Source organism: Leucoraja erinacea, chromosome 8 (assembly GCF_028641065.1).
Source record: "Leucoraja erinacea ecotype New England chromosome 8, Leri_hhj_1, whole genome shotgun sequence".
NCBI classification, from domain to species: Eukaryota; Metazoa; Chordata; class Chondrichthyes; order Rajiformes; family Rajidae; genus Leucoraja; species Leucoraja erinaceus.
Genome location: NC_073384.1, coordinates 43,501,179 through 43,523,868, shown reverse-complemented (window position 1 = coordinate 43,523,868; position 22,690 = coordinate 43,501,179). Strand labels below are relative to the sequence as shown.

The window sequence follows — 22,690 nt, the reverse complement described above, 5'->3', positions numbered from 1 at the left end:
ATTTTAAGGATGTCTTTAATGTATGTTTCAATGTTTCTGGAACATTTAATTTGAGGGGGGGGGTGGGGGGAATAGGGGGAAGCTTTTTTAGTCACTTACCTCGACGAAGATGCTATTTTCTCCGTCTCGTATCTCCCCCCCCCCCTTGCGGTCTAACAACTTGGATTGATGCGGCCTTTCCTAGAGATAGCCCCGAGCTTCAAGCTGCTGATGATCCTTTGCCTAATGTCGTCAGAAGAAGAGCTCCGACAGCGGGGCCTGTGGACTCTAACACCGTGAAGCCCACGGTCTTCGGTAAGAAGTGGCCGATTCAGGAGCTCCATGCAATCCGTCCAACCGCCGGGTTTCGATCATCCCAACGAGAGGGCCTGGACATCGGACCGTTGGCAGCAGCGAACTGCGGAGGGTTCAAGGCCCCGACCATGGTGAACAAAGAGGAAGATGACTGAACTTTATTGCCTTCCATCACAGTGAGGAATGTTGATCCCACTGTGGTGGATGTTTATGTTAAATTTTATTTTTTGCATTGTATTGCGTTCTTTTCACTTACTATGGCTGTATGGTAACTCAAATTGCCTTAGTTGGTTGTGACAATAAATGCAAACTTGAAGTTTGATAATTCCCAAATTAAAGACCAGTTCAGGTTAATCAAAGGATCTATCTATTAATTTTAATTCTAATTAATTTTAATCTAATTTCAATCAATCCAGGAGCTCTGATGCCTGGTTCATTAAATAGTTTAAATGTTTAAGCCATAATTTTATTACACAAACATTAGGCTAGACCATAAAGTCGTCATATCAGGCCCCTGCTCTGTCATTGTTGTTCCATTTTCCGTCCCAACCATTTATTATGTTCAACAGACTTGATCATAAATAGGGCTCCTTGGTTGCTTTAGACTAGGATAATGGCATGAACACATGCAGTGGGATTAGCCATGACGAAAGTTAGTACAGTATTTCAACTCTTATCTATGATGTCCAGTCTACCAAATTGGACAAAGTTATTAGGGTAACGAACAGCCTTTAGAACTCAGAAAAGGAAGTGAATTTGTTTATCTTATCGATTAACCCCTTTATAACTTCCCTCTGGAAATAGTTGCAAAAGCCACCAGACTTTTTCTTGGCCCCTTAAAATGAAGTGGAATTCTGATATGGTATCCTTTTGCAATGCTGTTTAGTTTTATTGCTTAAACACTAATTTGTTGAAAACATCCTCCCTGTTGTTGACTCGGATCCTGAGCAATAAATTTTAAAGCTTTAATTAACATTATAGATTTTGCAGTACCAATTTTGCAGAGGTAACAATGATTATGCTGCTGTGCTTTACAAATTGCTCACAAATTGAATTGGACATTTTGAGATGGAATAATATCTAGAGGATGCCTTTGCTGATAATTAAAGAACTTTCACTGTTCTATTTTGAATGGTTACACTCCCTAGTTTGAAAGGGATGTCAACTGACTCGTGAATAACTTGGATGAGTTTTCTACCCTATACCTAGCAGAACGCTGTCAATAAGAAACGCCATTAATGCTGATAACTCATTGGTTGTGTTTAAGAGAGCTCCAATTTCTGACTGATTAATCGTATGGTGATGCCATGAAGTCCACCATTATTTCAGCAATTTGACAATTGATCTTCGCTACCTCAGTCTGACATGTTCAGTCATCCATGATGTCCTATAAATTGGTTTGTCCAGCTTTTATAAAAAAAAATTAAAAAAGTCACATTAATTGCTTCATTAACATTTTAATACACAAGTCTGATACTTAATGAATCGTGGCAAAATTATTTTGCTTTAAAATGGCACAATAAGTCTATTTTCTAAATCTTTTCATGAATTTCACAAAAAGCAACAAATTCCAATACATGAATCCCCATAATCTACATTTCCTTAAAATGCACAAACATACATTTTGTTGGTGGTTATAGATTCACTGCAGGAAACAGTAATGATACAAGACTGAATATGTACAATGTCCACTTTAAAACATGGTGACATTTATGATTTATTTATAATTCTGTTCAACAAATATTATAATCCTGCACAATCTGAATAAATGTTCCTTCAAAGGCAACTGCAAATTCATCAGTTATAATCTCAGTTAATTGACCACCTTGGAATGTTTCATTAATCTGATATCAATTGATTATTTATCAGGATTTTGTTTTTCTTGCAAATGTGTGACCTTCACATAGTGAAAAAACATTTATAAATCATGTCAAAAGTGAATGAAGGACACGGGTACACCTGCATAGAACAGCTGTAACAACTGCTTAATACTTATCATTCAACACACTTGACATGTTCTGGCTGGCTCTCATTCCAAACTATACGCATCTACAATATTTCATTAAATAGTACTACCACATAATATGGAATGGATTACATCACTTCCATGATGTTATTTCCTCAGTTGAATGATGTTCACATTCTTACAACAATGCTCCATTTTAGTATGTGTTTAGAGTTCTATATTCAGCAAACACAAGGTGATGGTAAATTGTAATAGGGTTCTCATTATTTATGCTCATAGAAAACTGTGACTAATCCATTAGCACCTGGTAACATTTCTGTAGGTTCTTGAAAGGCATTCTCCATAATCTTAAATGAAAGTCAGTGTGAATAATGATCAACTCTAATGATGGAAAAAATTAAGACAAAAAAGCTGCTCTTATAATGGTGTCATCCCTGTTTGTGATATTTGGAACTCTTGTATTCAAAGACATATGTATTTAGGTGGCGCTGGTGGACATGAAGAACTGATTTTTACTTTGGTCCTCATCTGGCAATTTACTTAAATATCCCTGTGAGCTCTTTGACAGTTCTTTTGAGTATCAGAAGTCCCAGTATTCGATTGAACGAAAAAATAAATATTGATAGAGATGGCCCACACAAATATGGCAATGACATAAAGTGCCCAAGCTTTTTGAAATATATAAGCAGACCTGTGAGCATTTACCAAACTTGGGCAACGCCTGTGAAGAGAAAAACGGAACTAATGTTTCAGATCAACAGTACTTTAGAAATCAAGAAAAATGTTATTGAGCTGAAACATTGAAGCTACCTAATGTGCTGAGTTGTTTTCTTTAATTTGGATTTGAAGTATCTACAGTCTTTTGCTTTTCAAGTAATAAATTGCTAAAAGGGTTGGGTGTGACCAGGGTGCTGAAGAGGGCTCGTTTGAATGCTGAACATTCTGTAACCTATTCTCCCTGAATCTCTTTTCTTCTCTCCCACTACATTTCTTTTGTTCTTCTTGTCCCACCTCACCCCCACTGTCTCCATATTATTTAATGCACATTGCTCTTGTGCTGTCACATGTGCTGTATGCGACGACCGATGAGGTGGAAGGTAAGGACAGCATGAATAAGGTTTGTTATACAATTATTCTGCTGAACAGGTTTGGTGACTACTGAGATGGCACTGTACTGTAAATGCCTATAATTTACATCCAACTGAAACATTTTGACCACTTTTGTTGGGAATATTTATGTAGTTTGTGTCCTTGCTGTGTTTTAAATAACCTTGTTTTTCAGTAAAGTGCCATTGCTTCCATTGATTTTTAAACCTGCTGCATCTCAAACTCATTAGCTGACACAATGTTGGAGCATCAGTGCATAAAAATTAAGTTATCTGAATTCTCATCCATTCAGGTATGTTTCCAGCTGGCAATGAAAATTGAGTCTAGTAGTAGACCATTTGTCCTTGGAATCTGCTGTCATTCAATATGATCATATAGCTTCATCCAAATTCAGTATCGTCTTCCTGTATTTTCCTCAATCTAAGACTAATCTCGAGCTCTCTGTGCAGAGAAAAAGGTGAAAAGAGAACAATAACAACTGTATTGCTATTTCTATTGACTACACCAAACTCACATTGCACTGGGAATTAAATCTGCCAGGACTTGAAGGCTTGAGGTATCAGAAGAGGTTGGGCAGGCTAGCACTTTATTCCTTGGAGTGTGATCTTAAAGGTGTAAAATCATGAGGGGAATAGATAGGTTAATTGCAGTATTTTACCAAGAGTAGGAGAATCAAGAACCATTGGAGATAGGGTTTAAGATGAGAGGGTAAAGATTTAATAGAGACCTAAGGGGCTTTTTCCACTCAGTGTGGTGGGTATATAGAACGAGTTGCCAGAGGAGGTAGTTGAGGCAGGTAGTATAACATCATTTAAAATGCATTTGGACAAGTACATGGATAGGAAAGATCTAGAAAGATAGTAGGCAGGCGAGACTAGTGTAGATGGGGCTTGTTCGACATGGACAAATTGGGCCAAAGGGACTGTTTCTGTACTTTATGACTCTAATCTCTTACTCCATGAGGTTCATTTGCACTTTCACGACTCTGACCACTGGAGAAGATTTTTTATCACTTGAGGTTCTAAAAACCATGGAATTACATGTTACTGACAACTGCAGGAACCACGTCTTGTCAATGTGGATCGAGGGTAAACTATTCCAGCCCTCCTTCATTGTTTATAGAAGGAAAACACCAAGAGAAAACACAAATGCACTTTAATCTTTACAAAGTCATTTCACAATGAAAATGCAATATTATTTAAACTGGGCCTTACTCTGACAATGGTTGAAAATGCAAATGAAAAAATTGTATGTAATTTTAGCATCCCTATTCTCTTCTCTCCCAAGTCTCCTTTAGTGCCTGATTTTGCAGACACTATTTTAAACCACACATTGAGGCAGTGCAATAAATCTTCATCAATGGGGTTGATTTTAAGAAGCAGTTTAAAAATGGACAGGTTCAAAGAGAAAATCGTAGAAATTTGCATCTGAGCAGCTGAAGACCGATGGTGGAGCAAAGGGAGTCAGTAATATGCAGGAAGTCAAAGTTGAGGGTGTTTGGCAATGCCATTCTAAAGGACTGAAGAATATCACATGGGTAGAGGAGGCAAAGAGGTGAGCATAGTATACTGACAGTCCTGGATTTGCATGCTTTCAAGTTTACAAGAGTGATCATAGTCTTGGGGTAACAGTCTTGTTTGCCAGATATGCTGAAGATAAACACAAAATGCTGGAGTAACTCAGCAGGACAGGCAGCATCTCTGTGGAGAAGGAATGGATGACGTTTCGGGTCGAGACTCTTCTTCAGACTGATGTCAGGGGCGAGGGAGATACATAGATAAGGAAGTGTGAAGGTGTGAAAACAGGGCAAAGGGAATGGAGAGCAAGGAAAATATAGATCATTGTTAGCTGGGAGAAGGTAACAACAAAGCAGAGATAAAATATTGTCGGAGACAGTAAGACTGGTCGAAGAACTGGGAAGGGGGAGGGATGGAGAGGGGGAAAGCAACGGTTACTTGAAGTTAGAGAAGTCAATATTCATATAGCTGGGGTGTAAGTTGCCCAAGCGAATTATGAGGTGTTCCTCCAATTTGCACTGGGCCTTACTCTGACAATGGAGGAGGCCCAGGAGAGAAAGGTCAATGTGGGAATGTGAGGGAGAGTTAAAGTGTTTAGCAACCAGGAGATCAGGTAGGTTTAGGCGGACTGAGCGGAAGTGTTCAGCGAAACGATCGCCGATCCTGCGCTTGGTCTCGCTGATATATAGGCGTCCACACCTGGAACAACGGATACGGTAGATGAGGTTGGAGGAGGTGCATGTGAACCTCTGCCTCACCTGAAAGGACTGTTGGGGTTCTTGGACGGAGTCGAGGTTGGAGGTGGAGGTAAAGGGAAAGGTGTTGCATCTCCTGCAGTTGCAGGGGAAAGTACCTAGGAAGGGGGTGGTTTAGATGGCAAGGGACGAGTTGACCAGGGAGTGGCGGAGGGAACGGTCCCTGCGGAAAGGGGTGGAGATGGGAAGATGTGGCTAGTGGTGGAATCCCGTTGAAGGTGGCGAAAATGTCAGAGGATTATGTGCTGTATGCGATGACCGATGAGGTGGAAGGTGGGGACAAAGGGGACTCTGTCCCTGTTACGACTGGGGGGGAGGGGGAGCAAGAGTGGAGCTGCAGGATATCGAGGAAACCGTTGTTTGCCTGAGTCGCACAGGAGCTGAACACATTTCTGCAAATTGGAATCCTATTGCATCATGTTCTCCCTGTGGGTTTCCTACAGGTGCTCCGGATACCACCCACATCCCAATGTCATGCGTGTGTGTAAGTTAATTGGCATCTGTAATTTGTCCCCGGTGTGTAGATACGTACATGGGATAACATAGAATTGGTATGGTAGAGATGATGCTAGTCATTGACTTGGTTGGCTGAAGAACCTGTTTCCATGCTGTGCCTTTAAACTAAACTAATCATAGAGTCCCCATCCACTTTATTCACAAAGTCGGTAGAACCATTGTCTGGATGGCCTGAATCTTGTCCCAAATTTCCATCCCCGTGCAGGACTGCTGACTGAACTTTCCATCCACGAACTTGCCATGCAGATAACCAATGACCTTCAAATCTGACAGATTCCTTTCCCATGGTAGCTGGACAAGATAATTAATGTTGTTGATGCAACCACTCATTAAACTGCTTCCTAAATCGGGGAACCTTTCCAAGCATAAAGTGCACTAAAATAATATGGATGAAAAATAATTTACTTATTTTTGTTCTTTTATTTTTCCAGTAAAAATGTTCATCCATTGTTTTGCCAGGTAAAACCCATTACATAGATTTTATTTTTGCTGCTCAATTGGGGACAAGTCTATTAGCAATTTCACGGGATTCAAATGCTTGATCTTTGGTTGAAGCTGTTAACTCTTCTCTGTCATGTGGCAACTTGTCTCCTGGGCTAGGAACTGAAAAATCAACCAGGGTACCTTCCTCTGTTTGCTGCATCAGTTTTGGCATCCTTCACTAGTGTACCAATATTTAGGTCTTGGGTTCACATTTGCCAAAATGGACACCCAGGAGAGGTAATGCATTGCTGCTGAGACCTGTGGATGTGGCACCTTCTGTAGTCAAGACTGTAAACTATGAAATGTGTCAGCATTCTTTGTGAGGATATTTATCCGTTGTGTTGACTGGGAATTGCTCATCATGAAATGTTGCCAGCTTGACAACTGCACCTAAACTTTCTTTGGTGCCACTCCTTGAGTTTGAATTGTCTGTTTTATAAATTTGTGCCTGTATTTCACAATAGCCAAACTTACTCAACAAAATGAAGAAATCCCTTCTGAATGCTTTTGTAAAGATTGCGTAAAGGAATGGATTAGCACAAGAGTTCAGTGGGTAAAACAATACCAACAGAATTTTAGCATTAGTAACTGTAATAAGTGGAGACTTAAAAGCTGCTGAAATAGCAAAAAATGATATAGGAGCCATACACACAAAATCTGTAAAGATTAGTATTGCCATTCGTTTGGCAATCTTTGTGTCACTATTTTTAGAAACAAAGTCAGGATTTTTCACAGCTAAATATATTTTAATATAACATACACAAATGATAATAAAGGCTAGAACATTCAATGCCAACAAGAATATAACATAACCCTGGGATACTGGAGTTTCTATATCCATGGGCAAACAAATGCTAACTTTCATGTAATTGCTAATTCCTACAAGTGGCAGTGTTGCTACAACAAGAGAGAACACCCAGCCTCCAACCATGAGTGCCACAGCATGTCTCAAACGTATCTTTCTGTCTAATTGCATGGCGTGGGTAATTGTATGCCACCTTTCAAAGGTGATCACCATCAGAGTATACACAGAGAGCTCACTTGCAAAAACAGTGAAGAAACCAGCACTAGCACATCCTGCACCAGTCTGCCAGTCTATTGCATAGTTGTAATACTGACTCTTGGTGCTCAGATCAACAGAGGCAATGAGTAGCAAATAGAGACCCATACAAAGGTCTGCAAGAGCAAGATTGCACATGAGGAACCGTGGGACTGTGAGCTTATTCTGACTTACCACCAAAACAATAAAAACAGCAAAGTTACCCAAAATAGCAAGGATGTTGATGAACCATATTAGAACTCTGAGAACGTTATATCCCATTATATCCTCGCATGGATTGAAGGCATCTGGTTCTGGAGTACAAACAAGATCTACCTTGGCATGGCAAAATCCATAATCAAATGATACTGCGTTTTCGTAAATATCTTCTAAATGTTCATATTCATTATCAAGATTATTGTCTGGAGAATGTGATGCATTCTGTGAGGAAGGGTATTTCTTCATTCCAGCAGACAAATTCTGCCTGCTTTGCTGACCCAGATGCTGTGATGGTGGATTAGAATAGTCATCCCCAAAACTGTAAGCAAATAAAGGGACAGTGCATTATTAAATGAACTTTATTTAAATTCTGGAAGGTAAAGTTACAGTAAAGCATACACATTCTGCAGTTCCATATCAACACTTTGTTGAATTATAGAGCACTCATTTCAGAGGGACATGAGGAGTTTCCTCCATCATGCTGTAATAGGAATATTTAACTTTTTACTCACTGTGCAATGAAGGAATTGATCACACTATAAGCAGTAACAGATTATATGTTCTTTCAAAAATGGCTATCAACTCCACAAAATTGGAGCAAAGCTTTTGTCATTCATTGGCATCTGTGGCTGTTCATTTACTTATTCAAGTCGTCCTCTGTACAATTCCACACTTGTATCGTTCTTTACATCCCTTTAAATTGTATCCATTTTATATATGTATTAAAATTTGTCCAATCACATAGGGTGCCAATATTAATGTGTATCTAATATAGTGTTGGAAATCCAGTAAAGCCAAATATTTATCTGTTTTTGATGCTTAGCTGTATAAAGGTCATGTAATTTTTTTGTAGTTCTCAACCATTTTAAAAATAGACCCAGGAAAAATTGGAATAACATTAAAAGCCGCACGTCTCAAATGCTGGCATCAAGCAATTAAAATTTAGCTACTTTTTTAAATGGTTCTTCTCTTCAGCTACAGATTAAAGTTGATCTAGCTGTACTAACCAAAGAAAAACACCCCCTCCTCAACACTGTGACATTGCTATTCTCCATCGGATCCTCTGCAAGAGTAACCCTTATCAATGAGAAATGTGATATAAGAGACCACTGATGCTGAAACAACGCTTCCATTGCATGGATCATTTCTGGCACTGAATTATAGGCCATTCTAGCTCTTGCTCAGTAACGGCCTGGTCACAGAAGCTCAGTTTAGGTTCCACTGACCTGACCTGATTCCAACCTTGGTTCAAACATGGACAAATGAGCTCTATGCCAGTGGTGAAAGGAGGAACTGCTGTTGATGTCAAGGTAACCTTTTAATGTGTATTCTGGCTAAACTGGAATTGAGAATTCCCATCTACCAGTTAGAATTATACTAAGCAGAAAGGAAGATGGTGGTGGTGGTGGTTGGAGGTCAATTATCTTAGCCACAGGAGTTCATCAGGGCACAGCCCTAGTTCCAACAACCTACAGCTTTTATATCAATGACCTTCCTTCAAAGATGAGGGCGGAAGTTAGGGATGTTTGCTGATGATAGCTCAATATTCAGCATGATTTGTGACTTCTCAGATAGTGAAGCAGTCTACATACACATGCAACAAGACCTGGATAATATCTAGACCTGGACTGATGTGACCAAGTGTAAGGGAATAATGATATTCAACAAGAGAAAAAACAACTATCGACCACTGCCATTCAATGGCATTATCATTGAATCCCTACTATCAATATCACCTCCTAACTCCACAAAGCCTGTCCACCCATAAGACTCAAGTCAGGAATGTGATGGAACACACTCCACTTGTCTAGATGAGTGCAGTTTCATATGATATGCATCCCTTCCACGACCATTCACTCACTCCACCACTGAAGCACAGTAGCAGCAGTTTATACCATGTACAAAGATGCACTGCAGCAACTCAACAAGACTCCTGCGTCAACACCTTCCAAACCCATGACCAACCAGCTAGAAAGATGGACACCAAAGCATAGGAACACTTCAATAAGGAAGTTGCCTTCCAAGCCACACATCATCATGACTTGGAAATATATCACTGTTCCTTCAGCATCACTGGATCAAAATCTTGGAAGCCCTTCCCTCATAGCATTCTGGGTATACCCACACTGAAGAACTGTAGTGGTTCAAGAATGCATCTCACGACCACCCCCTGAAGGCAGTTAGAAAAGCACAATAAATGCTGGCTCAGCCTGTAAAGCCCACATCTCTTGAATGCATAAAAAAGAATTTAACACAAATTGGGTGATTATCCAAAAATAATTTCACGTTAGGACACAAGGTTTTATCAAATGAGAATATTACCAAGCCACCCAGGAGAAAGTTTACACTGTTCCCTTCCTTCAGCTAAATACTATGAAGCCTGGATGCATTATCTTTCATTCCTCAATTCTCCAGCCACCAATTTCAACTCTTTTCTCATGGCTGATGTACACATGAATCGGATAAGTTAGACCTTAAAACCATATTTCACTACAGGAAGGGCTGCTGATCAGATGTTCACAATGTTACGAAGATTACATCTTTGAATCATATATCACCCAACTTAATACCCGTCTCAGCTCATGTGTGGTTGATTCAATGTGAAATGTGATATAGTAGACCACCGACATTGGCTGAAACAATACTTCCATTGCATAGATGTCTCTGTGAAGCCAGCAGTGTTTGACAGAGCAGGTGCCAGCATTCATAGTAGTCTGATGCACACTGTCGCAACTCAGCACTGTACGGGAACAGTCCTTGCACCAACTGTACAATAAGCGACAGCAAAATCAGAGGGAGGAGGAGGATGAGGAAGACGGAAACTACTTAGGCACCTCATTTCTATTTAGATTGAGCCAGATGGCACAATAATGCAACAGCAGTGACCTAAATCCTAATTTCTGATTTGCCAACGGTTCCTTCCATTTCATTCCCTCTGTCACTGACTATTACAGTAATGACTTGCAGAGATAAAAGTGGCACTAAAATATTCCAAACCAAATGTCATCCCACTGTTGCACTGTTGGAGCTCTGGGCTTAATGGACCAACAATAAACAGTTCCTTCAAAGTCTGGGTGGTCATTGTTATTCTTCTGGTGCTTTGGCAGTCAAAGTCAATAGAGGGAGGATGATTGTGGCACCACTGTGGTATCCAGCAATATACTTTGGACACTCGAGTCAGATACAAGGGCAGAAAGCTGAGCTTGAAAGAAGGAATCTGAGGATCTTCTGTTACACGTTATTGAGGGCAATGTTGCTTATGGAGCTTTGGAAGCTGCAACATTGGCCATCAGATGCACCATCATGACTGAGTCAGGCTGTTGTTCATAGACTACAGCTCGGTGTTTAATACCATCATCCCCTCCAAGCTGGTTACCAAGCTCACGGATCTGGGTTTCTGTGCATCCCTCTGCAATTGGATCCTTGACTTCCTCATCCACAGACCACAGTCCGTCCGTATTGGTGGAAATGTGTCATCCTCGATAACAATCAGCACGGGAGCACCTCAAGGCTGCGTGCTCAGCCTCTATCTGTACTCACTCTATACTCATGACTGTGTAGTCGGACATAGTGCGAACTCCATCATCAAATTTGCCGACAACACCACTGTTATGAGACAAATCACTGATGGCGATGAGTCTGAGTATAGAAGTGAGATCGACCGATTGACCAACAACCTGGCTCTCAACACCATCAAAACCAAGGAACTGATTGTGGACTTTGGAAGGGGTAGGATGGGAACCCACAATCCCGTTTATATCAATGATGGTGGAAAGGGTCAAGAACTTCAAATTCCTGGGCGTGCATATTTCCGAAGATCTTTCCTGGTCCCAGCACAATGATGGTGTTATAAAGAAGGCACCAGCGCCTCAACTTCCTGAGAATATTACGGAGAGTCGGTATGTCAAGGAGGACACTCTTGAACTTCTATAGGTGCTCAGTAGAGAGCATTCTGGCTGGCTGCATCGTGGCTTGGTTCGGCAACTTGAATGTCCAGGAGCGGAAAAGAATGCAGAAAGTTGTGACCACTGCCCAGTCCATCATAGGCTCTGACCTCCCCACCATCGAAGGGATCTATCGCAGTCGCTGCCTCAAAAAGGCAGCCAGCATCATCAAAGACCCACACCATCCTGGACACACACTCATCTCTCCGATGCCATCGGGAAGAAGGCACAGGAGCTTGAAATCTGGAACATCCTGGTTCAAGAGCAGCTTTTTATCCACAGCCATCAGGCTATTAAATACAACATCAAACAAGCTCTGAACAATAACAGTGTATTGCACTTTACCTGTTTATTTATTGTGTACATATATGGTCTAGGGTATATAGACACACTGAACTTTTACCTCCTGTTCTGTATTATGTTTACATATTCTGTGCTGCAGCAAGCAAGAATGTCATTGTCCTATCTGGGACACATGACAATAAAACTATCTTGACTCTTGACTTGAATCCAAACGTGTGCTAATGGCGATGAAAATAATTAACTCTAGGCTCTTAAAGCCATGTACTAGTTTGGTGCCCGAATCCTTCATGCACAACAATGGAAGCATGTATTTTTTGAACCCATTTTGTTGTCCACACCCATCAGTATCCTGGAAATGGCATGCATGTTTTCCATATTTGGTGCTTTGAATAATGGCCAGTCATGTCTGGTGTTTTTTCACGTGTCCTACCACCTCTATTCAATTCTCTAAATTAATCTACGGCTCATGGGAGTTTTTCCTTTTGGAAGTAGGGTATGCAATTTGCAAATGTAAAAATAGTGTGTGTCATCTGATGTTCTTGATATCAGTTACCATGCAAAATCAAAATATGAAGGGTTGCTGAATGCAAATCTTGCCTGAAATTTTCTGTGAAAGAAAAATTGCAGGTACAGTCGTGGCAACATTCCTGAAGCATTTGTTACACATAGTAGCCTATACATAGTGTATTCCAATATATATTACTTGAGTGTGAGGCAGATAAATGGAAATATAAATAAATAAGAAAGGATGTTATATATTATATAGTATTCTTGGGCCTTCTATACTCCGTATCTTTATCTTTGCTCTACCTTGTACTTGAGCTTGGCTTGATTGCATTTATGTATAGTTTTATCTGGTAGGATTGGAATTGAATCTGATTGTATTTATATATAGTATTGTCTGATTGGATTGGAAAGCCAAGCTTTTCACCGTACCTTGGCACATATGGCAATAATAAACCTAAACCTAGAAAGAATATAATTTGCTGCCAAAGTAATCCAATTAAATAATAGTAGTCCAATTTTGTGTTTAGAACAATACTTACTATATTTTATTCTGTTCATAGCTGGTGATGAAGTCCTGATCTGTGGTTACTTTTCTTGTTTGAGCTTCACAAAACTTCGAAAAGTTGTATAAAAGCATGGGTATGGAATTCTGCCTGAAGGGAAAGTAACAATCAACTATATTCAGCATAGTTTTCTTTCTCACTATCATATTTCTCAGCAGTTGTTATCAGACTCCTGACAGATATGGTTCTGTTCCAGATACGCTTTGTAACATTACTCAACCCTCCTGTATGGCCCTTTATAATCTTGGCAAGTTGTCCAGCAGGATTGCAGCCAAATCCACTTGTATAAATCCAAACTCCTCCAATCTCACATGTGGACATTTTGTGGAGAATGATGTACGAGTTACAATATGAATTTTAGTCAATCTTTCTTCCTCTAATTTTAGGCAAGGAAGTGAATATTAAAGCACTACCGGTTGGTCAAGAATTATTTGTTTAGGATACACAACAAAACTTTATGTAACAGGATAAAAGAGGAAGAGCTAAAATAAAGCATTATCTTTGCTGAATGACTTTCCTATTATGGACGACTCAATGTTCATGTTCTAAGATTGGTAGATGAGAACTTCTTTTTGAACGTTAAAACCTCTGAAATTCTTTCCTGATCTACTGAAATCATGGGGTTCTTAATTAGATTACCTTGGAGGTTAACAAGACCTTAAGTGTCTCCCCCTTGAATACTACAAAACAAATGTGGTGGAAATAAAAAAGACACAATGTTTTGGAAATACAGCGGGTCAGGCAGTAACTCTCGAGAACATGGGCAGGTACGTTTCGGGTCGGGACCCTATTTCATACTGATACCTTGGCAATTAGATCCAAGTTAGTCACGTGCTACCAAAAATGTGCATTTATTAATTATAATTAAATACATACTTAGCTACCTAGATAATAATTAGAAGCATCTGATGCATAATTCAAAACAAGAAACCACATAACATATGGGGCAGCACAGTTGCACAGAGGTAGATATGCTGCATTAGAGCGGCAGAGACCCGGGTTCGATCCGGACTATGAGTGTTGTTCGTATGGAGTTTGTATGTTCTTCCCGTAACCACCTGGGTGCTTCAGTTTCCTCCCACACTCCAAAGACGTACAGGTTTGTAGGTTAATTGGCTTCGGCAACATTTTTAATTGTCCCTAGTGTGTAGGATAGTGTTAGTGTACGGGGATCGCTTGTCAGCGTGGACTCGGTGGGCCAAAGGGCCTGTTTCCACACTTCTTCTCAAAAATAAACTGAACTAAGCTAAATATCAGATAGTAGTTTGAAGAGATGACAGATATGCAGGACGGAGGAAATGCACTCTATTTGGTGGACATGGCCTTTTTTGAAGCTCTTATCAAGTTGTTAAAGAAAGTTAATTCTAATCTAATCCACCTATTAGGAAATTGAACAGGGTCTAGTCAACAACTATGACATGTACCACTACAGTTTACTTTCTGTCATAATATGGGACTATTGCAATTATACTGTACATCCATACTCTGCCATTGATGAGGCAGGTGGAAGAGCAAAAGATGTATTAGACCAACATCTGACCACCAGCATATTTGTCAGTTCTGTGATGCAATGTGCAAATGTGGAACGCAGAAGCAAAAAGTAAATGTACTTTCTGTCGATTGGCTGATGGCTCTAATGGCTCAGTTAAATTTATAGCATTTTATAAATTTATAAAATTTAAATATATAATTTAAAATATCTCTATAATCCATAGCAGTGTATTATTGGTCACTTCCTTTTGGAAAGAACAACTGAAAAGAGAAAGGTTTGAAGGGTCGGGAAAGAGTATTCAGACCCAATGAAAACCTGATTTTGTGAAAACAGCATAACCGGACCAGTGGCATTCATGGCACTACTAATCTGATAAATGTTTTAGTTGACATCTACTTTCTCTGAAAAATAGTGTAGGAAGGAACTGCAGATGCTGGTTTAGCTTCTCTGAAAAATAGTTGATTATTTATCACCATATGTCATACAACAGATGCATTGATGTGGGACAGGGGTTGAGAGAATAAAAATATACAACAACTTACCCATTCGATTTCTCCCAGTTTTTGAAGGCGCAGCAGTGGCTGGGGTATGTCAAATTTGCTTCTATCAAATTAACAAACTTTTCCAGTGATGGGAATCGTTTCAGTGAGTACGTAAAGCGTGCAGTAAGTTTTTGAATGAACTCCAACCCATTAGATGGAAGATACTCAAGTGCTGTTGAAGAAACATCTCTGTAGCAACAAAATAGATTAGATGCTTCACTCGGTCCCAGAACCGTTTAAAATAAGACTAATCTAATGAGTATTATTTTGCTGCCTCTGTCTCCAGCTTCTCCTTGCAATTTTTTCGCAGTTATTTAATAATATGGGACTATTGCAATTATACTGTACATCCATTCTCTGCCATTGATGAGGCAGATGGAAGAGCAAAAGATGTATTAGACCAACATCTGACCAGCTTATTTGTCAGTTCTTTGTTGCAAATGTGCAAATGTGGAATGCAGAAGCAAAATGTAAATACACAGAATTCCAACAGATGAAATTGCTAAAGATAGTCACAAAATGCTGGAGTAACTCAAACTGCTCCAGTCTGAAGAAGGATTCCGATCCGAAACATCACCTATTTGTTTTCTCCAGAGATGCTGCCTGACCTGCTGAGTTACTCCAGCATTTAGTGTATCTCTTTGGTGTAAACCAGCATCTACAGTTCCTCTCTACAGATTCAACTGCTAATTGTTTTCTCAATCAAGAGAAACATGGACAAGGGAGACAATCAAATATACAAATAATTATGTAGCGTTAAAATTAAGTACTGCTTAAGTTCAAAAATATTAATTTGCAGTTTTTGTATAATTTACTTTACAAAAGGCATTTAACATTTTAATTGATTGATATAGTCAAATATGTTCAAATTGAATCCATGTGTAATGAAAACTTGTTATAACTTACAATACATCTGGTCCAATAGCTCCATTGAAAGCATCGTTGTGTATAATTCTTAGGTTTTTATTATCATTAAGTTCCCTGGAAAAATATAACATGATTAAGACGGTTAAATCTTCAAGAAAATAAAGATATATATGTCATACAGTCATTTTCTTTGCCTTTGAAAAATGCATAACGCATACATAATTCTCAGGAAAGCAATAAATATTTTTCAATAGATACATTTGTCTTGATAAAATGAGTGTACTTCCTTTTTTTTAGTAAAGGTCTATGTTTAACACAGACACTAACATAAAATGTGAATGTGAAATAATGCAATTGTTGGAAATAAAAGCAGAAATATCTGGAAACGTTCTGCTGATCATGAATACCTGTTAGGAATTGGGGAATGGGTTAGGGCGATGCATCATCACAGCATAGGTAAGGTCCTTGCTTGCCGTTTCCAACATATTCTGACTGTACTTAACAGCAATTAATTATGGGAAATAGAACATTTCCCGTTCTTAACATTTAAGCATTCCTGAGTCAGGTAACCATGTTGAGGCCCAGACTTTCTGGGCGGCACAGTGTGCAATGGTAGAGTTGCTGACTTACAACATCAGTGACCCGGGTTTGATCCTGCCCAAGGGCACTGTCTATATGGAGTCTGTACGTTCTCCCCATGACTGCGCGGGTTTTCCCTGGTTGCCCGTGGTGGGTGCTGGAGGTCTGATGGAACCACGGTGGGTGCCTGAGGTCATACGAGGCCACTGAGAATAAAGGGGAACCTGGTGTGGGGGGGGGGGGAGCGTTGAGAGCAAAGAGGGATCCGGTGGGGTAGGGGGAGGACTGCTGAGAGCAAAAGAGGGACCTGGCATGGGGGGGGCGCTAAGAACAAAGAGGGACCATTGGGACTTTAATGAATACTTTGTAACTTTGTTGGTGCCCTATATGTGGCGACTCTTTGCATACGAAGGCATACACAAAATTCTGGAGTAACTCAGCGAAGACAGGCAGCATCTCTGGAGAGGAATGGGTGACGTTTCGGGTCGAGAGTCTTCTTCAGAGTCTTTGCATACCTTGTGTATGGTATGCAAAACAAAGAATTTCACTGTGACATGTCAAGTGTGATCAATCAATCAATTAATTCTACCACATTCCAACGATGTGCAAGTATGTAGGTCTATTGGCTTCTGTAAATTGTCTCTAGTGTGTAGGATAGAACTAGTGTATGGGTGATCACTGGTTGGCGTGGACTTTGTGGGTCAAAGGACCTGTTTACTCATTTCTAAACGGAATTAAATTTCCATTCTCCCTCAATAGTGTTCCTCCACTTCACATGAAGAGAACATCTCCATTGCCAAAATGTAACATTTTCTATTAGCCACACCAACCATGCACCTGATTATAGACACTAAATCTCCAGTGGGCTTGTCCGGCATTCTGCATTGAATGTGCATAAGTTTTCCCAGCTACATATTGGGTACACAGATGTTACTTTCTTCAACTGATGACATCAACTATATTCCTCAGCCATAGCCACCTCTTCCTGTTAATCACCTGAGACTGAACCTACCGTTCACAACTTTGGTGTTATATTCAATCCCCAACATGAATTTTGGTGTCAAATATAACATATATTTATTATTTATTCCAAATTGCCCTGTGAATAATGGCTTGGTAGTTTATTGTGGAGGCTTTAGTTTAGTTTAGTTTAGAGATACAGCGCGGGAACAGGCCCTCCGGACCACCGAGTCCGCACCAACCCGCGCACTATCCTACACACACACCAGAGGCAATTTACACTTATACCAAGCCAATTAACCTACAAACTTTTGTAGTGTGGGAGGAAACGGAAGATCTCAGCGAAAACTCATCTGTTCACGGTGAGGACGTACATTGAGACGTTGTCTCAAATTGTGGCCTGAGTACAATACAATACAATACAATTCTTATGTGGCCTGAGTCACACATGGCAGAACATGCAGGACTGTCATATTCCCAACCTGGAAGGACATCAGTGAACCAGATGGGGTTTTATTTATTTTAATGGAACCATTTTCCATTTATTTTAATAAGTTAAAATATGCAGAGAATCATTGTAGTTAGTCTTCCCTATGGCCAGCAGCGTTCAGTGGTTATATGTGAAAGACAGAGTCTGAGTTTTATCCATTTGGTGGTTATATTTATTGCTTGCAAGCCTGCTGAGTCAACCACAACTGTAACAGAAAATAAATTGGTGTCTGCCGAAGGTCAGGCAGTAGCACATGATGATCCCCAATGCAAGATAACTCCAGTTGTCTCGGAGGCGAACCAACAATTAGACATTCTCAGAATATCACATAATTTATAGGCATGCTGTAGATTGGCAAAACACACTGAACATCAGTCGAGTTGGGTAAAGCAGATAAAAATGAAGATGCTTGGGGATCCCAGTCCAATTTGTAATGGTGCTGCTTTCCACTGAAGAATGAGGGGTGATCTCACTGAAACAAGAAAGGTGTTGAGGGGGGTTGATTGTATGCTCAGTGGATGAGGAATCTAAAATGGGGGGAATTGCTTGGTAATATGATAGGAATCATGGTAAAGAAGGCATATAGTATCCTGGAGATGGACATTACATTTTGGAGAATCTCAGTGGGTCAGGTAAAATCTCTGGAGAAAATGGATAGGCAACACCTCGAATAAGGACCCATCTTCAGGCTAATTGTAATGGGCCTGTTGCTGTGCCGTACTGTTCTATGTTCTATGAATGAGAGGGGGTTTCCACACTCGAAGCTCTGTGGCTCTTAGAATTCCTCTACTGATAACCATGATAACTATTCTCTTCTGATAACCATAGTTATTAGAGATATTCAAGGCTGTTAGATAATGCAAATAGGAATAGGCAAGTGGTTAAAGCTGAGATCAGATCAGCTATGAACTTGAAGAATATGAGAGCTGGTTTGAATGGCCAATTGGCCTACTCCTGTTCCAGTTACTTTTATTTTTTAGGGGGGAAAATCACTTTGCATTGATTATAAGTCCAAGGTAAAGCCAAATTTTCACATGACTAGATTTTACAGTATGTCCATGAACACAAATTAATCCCATTATTTCAATGTGAACTTGTCCTTGCAAATGTTTTTGGACCAATGCCCATTTAAAAATAGGTCATGATGCCTTGTGCAGTTTATCAGAAAAATAGTAAGAATAAGAACTGCTTATCATGTACTTCCAGAATCCACACTCCAAGTTTATTGATAGTAAAATAAGTTGGCCTAGACATTCTTCAGCAATGACATTGCAGGGCTTCTGTACCAGTTCGGTGCAAGTCTTCTGGAGATGAATATGGTAGTTCACGCAATATACAAAACACCTGTTGTGTTTCAGCTGGCAATCACAAATGTGTGCAATAAGCTGCCTGTGAAGGCAACTTTGGTTTTATGGTCAACACCACCAGAGCTTTGTGTTCAGGGAGGATTCGCGTGACATACTCCCCACCCCAGGAATCAATCTCTGATGCACTCCCTCTATTGCAAAGCTTCCTTAGGTACAGAGGGCAGATCTGCACACCATATGCCAGCTTCAGTGTCATCACGACTCCACATCTTGTGTAATCAAACCCTCTTGAAATTTTGACTTTAGAGTACAGGCCATTCGGCCAACCGAGTCCGCGCCGACCAGCGTTCACCCATACACTAACACAATCCTACAAACTAGGGACAATCTACATTTTTACCAAAGCTAACTTGGACATGTTATACTTGATCCCCTCATCAAATTCATTCTTATATTTTATGCACAGTTGGGAGTGCAGTACAGATCACTGCGACAGCCCACTGACCCTAGATATCCAAACCAAAAATAACTTGTTTATTTCAGTATATTAACCTCCAATACCATGTGCATTAATTTTATAATGTCTTGGGTACCCTATCCCTGGTCTTCTGCGTGTTCAAACAGACCCCATCAATTGATTCACCTAATCTGTTCTGCTGGTTACAAAGTGAAAACTTTCTGACAGCCCACGTTGAATCTGCCCAATCTTTCTATTATTAAAGGGCCTGTTATCACTTCAAAACAGATTCCTCCTTTTTCCCTACTTCTGATGTCACAAGGTGTCTGATATCACATTGGGGGCAGCTCTAGTTTCCTCCCATACGCCAAAGACATGCAGGTTTGTAAGTTAATTGACAAGATTGCAAATTGTCCCTAGTGTGTAGGATGGTGTTAGTGTATGGGGTGATCGGTGGTTGGCGTGGATTCGGTACTCATTTCTTGTTTGATTTCAATGCTCTCTTTACCTTAGAAATGAACCTGTTTCTCCCATGTGGAAGAGTACAGCTTCTTCCCCTCTGTTAACAAGTTTCTGAACAGCACTGACAACCTAAGCATGGGAGTTATTTTCCAAAATATATTAGTTCATTTACATGCTTAACAACTTTGGTGTCAGCTGGCTATATTTGAGGGGGGACAATCTGCATGAATTAATCCAGGGTGTCTTTGAAGTTGCTTTTCATGAAAGGAAGATGAGGGCTTGTTGACGTGCAGGACATCGTTTGAAACTGCAAACAAAAATAATTTATTTTCTCTTTGAAATGTAGATGTGCCTTTTCAAATAAAATAGCCTAAAGAATCCATGTGGTTCTTTGTTTCAATGTTCATGTTGTTGGGCCAGAACTACTGCCAGTTGATCTTGATGGAAGTGTTGGGTTCAGTCAGTTTGCACAACCACTGTGATAAAGCTGCTTTCCCCTCAAATACTAGGCTCCATTTGTGGGAGTATTTTTTTGTAGAATAAGTCAAGAAAAATTGGAAATGCATTTTTAATAATACTGTTTGATGTGTGTAACAAAATTGAAATCCCACTTATAAGTAAGAACTTCACAGTGCATGGTAGAATCTTCACCTGCAATCTCTAGTTATAACTTTGTAACATTCACTGGAAAATAATATTAGTTGACGCTAGTCTATTTTGGAAATTTCGGAAGTTCAATGCTTGTTCTTCACAAGCACCTTCTAAAGGGGCATAACCCCTTCTAAACATGTACTGATTGCAAGACACTGGATATTTTTATCTGCACTGTTTAAACTGATAAATCGGTAACTGGACACCATGACTCTCAAATCATGTCAATCTTATTCAAATTCAAAATAAGAACTATCACAGATTGATTTTTACTTGAAATAGAATGGATTCAGAAAGATTCTATACTGGAATGTAATGTATACCACTTGCTTTTTGCACTAGTTATCTATGATTAAGAACCTTGGGGGTTATCTTGTGACTTTAAAATACTCTCTGGTTTAAGGCTTTGTTTTTCTGTACTGTCCTTCAAAGACGCCAAAATGAAATCCTAAATGTATGCAACAAACTAAATTGATTACTGTTTTTGACGTTAATTATTTTAAATGGTATTTTCAAATATTTCATGTAACTTAAATCAGAACAATATAGCACCATAACAAGTAGCAAACAAGTCATACAACTTATCCAGCTTTGTTGCATTGAATGCATGGCTCTGCACCTCTTCAAATCCATTTTTATACAGCTTCCTGCAAAGACAAAGTTATTAGAGCAAATCAGTTGTTTAGTTAAATTCAAAATTGAATGAAAACCTTTTGTCAGGGTGCATATGTTTGGATTATGTGGAATATGTGGAATATGTGAATCATCACAAAACAGTTATCTTATCAACTGTTTCTGGTTATTTTGAAATGTGGAGAATGGACCATGGGAATTAGTGTAAGATATTTGCAAAACTTCATCAATGGGTTTGAATTAATTTAAACTATTTAAGTTATTATTTCCTATGCACTTTTTGAAATCAACTTTTTGTTAATTTTCCAAATCTGGCATCGATTCTGCGATTGTTCTCCAAACATTTTTTTTTTTAATGAATAGATTTTGCTAAAGAACATTTTCAAAAGTGTGAAAAGGATGCATTGAACTAGTATTAATCCTTAATCCTAATGTAATTAAAATGAACTACAGATGCTGGTTTATACCAAAGATAGACAAAAATGCTGGAGTAAATCAGTGGGTCAGGCAGCATCTCTGGGGATTCTCCAGCATTTTTGTCTACCTTCATATTTTGCATCGGTAATTTACAACAAGTGGTATGAGCGTTAATTTTAGGTAACTTCTACAAACACCACCCTCACCCCTCCGATCGCTCCTTCTCCCCTTGGACCACTAAAAGTCAGTTAAACAGTTCCATAGTTCGCAATGATGTATCCCTCTTGGGATCACACCATCCCTAGCCAACAATTAGCCTATCAGGAAACCTCCCTGCCTGAGGTATTCTGTTGCTGACCCTGTTCTGTCCTAATCTTTTCTTGTTTCCAGTTCCCTCACTATCGTCCCTCCCCCTTTGCCCCCAAAATCAGTATGAAGAGTCCAGACCTAAAGAGGCACCCATTTATTTGCTCCAGAGATGTTACCCGACCCGCTGAGTTACTCCAGAACTTTGTATTAATCCTTGTAAGGGAGCAAAGGGGTGCAACCATAGCTGTTGGTTCTGCTGTTCTACAACTCTACTTGCTTGCTTAATTTCCTGATAATGTGTATGCCATTGA

At 39.7% G+C, this 22,690-nt stretch overlaps 1 protein-coding gene across 3 annotated transcripts in view; it reads right to left on the bottom strand.

The window, feature by feature from the left end:
* Positions 1–761: 761 nt before the first annotated feature.
* Positions 762–22,690, bottom strand: part of LOC129699625 (lutropin-choriogonadotropic hormone receptor-like) — a 92,757-nt gene continuing 70,828 nt past the window's right edge. The window contains exons 6-10 of one of the 3 annotated variants that reach the window (XM_055639589.1): positions 21,599–21,667; positions 16,154–16,228; positions 15,248–15,436; positions 13,190–13,303; positions 762–8,215 (exon numbers count right to left, since the gene is read on the bottom strand). In XM_055639589.1, coding sequence (XP_055495564.1) covers positions 6,946–8,215; positions 13,190–13,303; positions 15,248–15,436; positions 16,154–16,228; positions 21,599–21,667 — 1,717 coding nt within the window. In that variant the 3' untranslated portion in view covers positions 762–6,945. The remainder of the gene's footprint in view (positions 8,216–13,189; positions 13,304–15,247; positions 15,437–16,153; positions 16,229–21,598; positions 21,668–22,690) is intronic. The other 2 variants (XM_055639588.1, XM_055639590.1) reach the window with 2 other exon arrangements.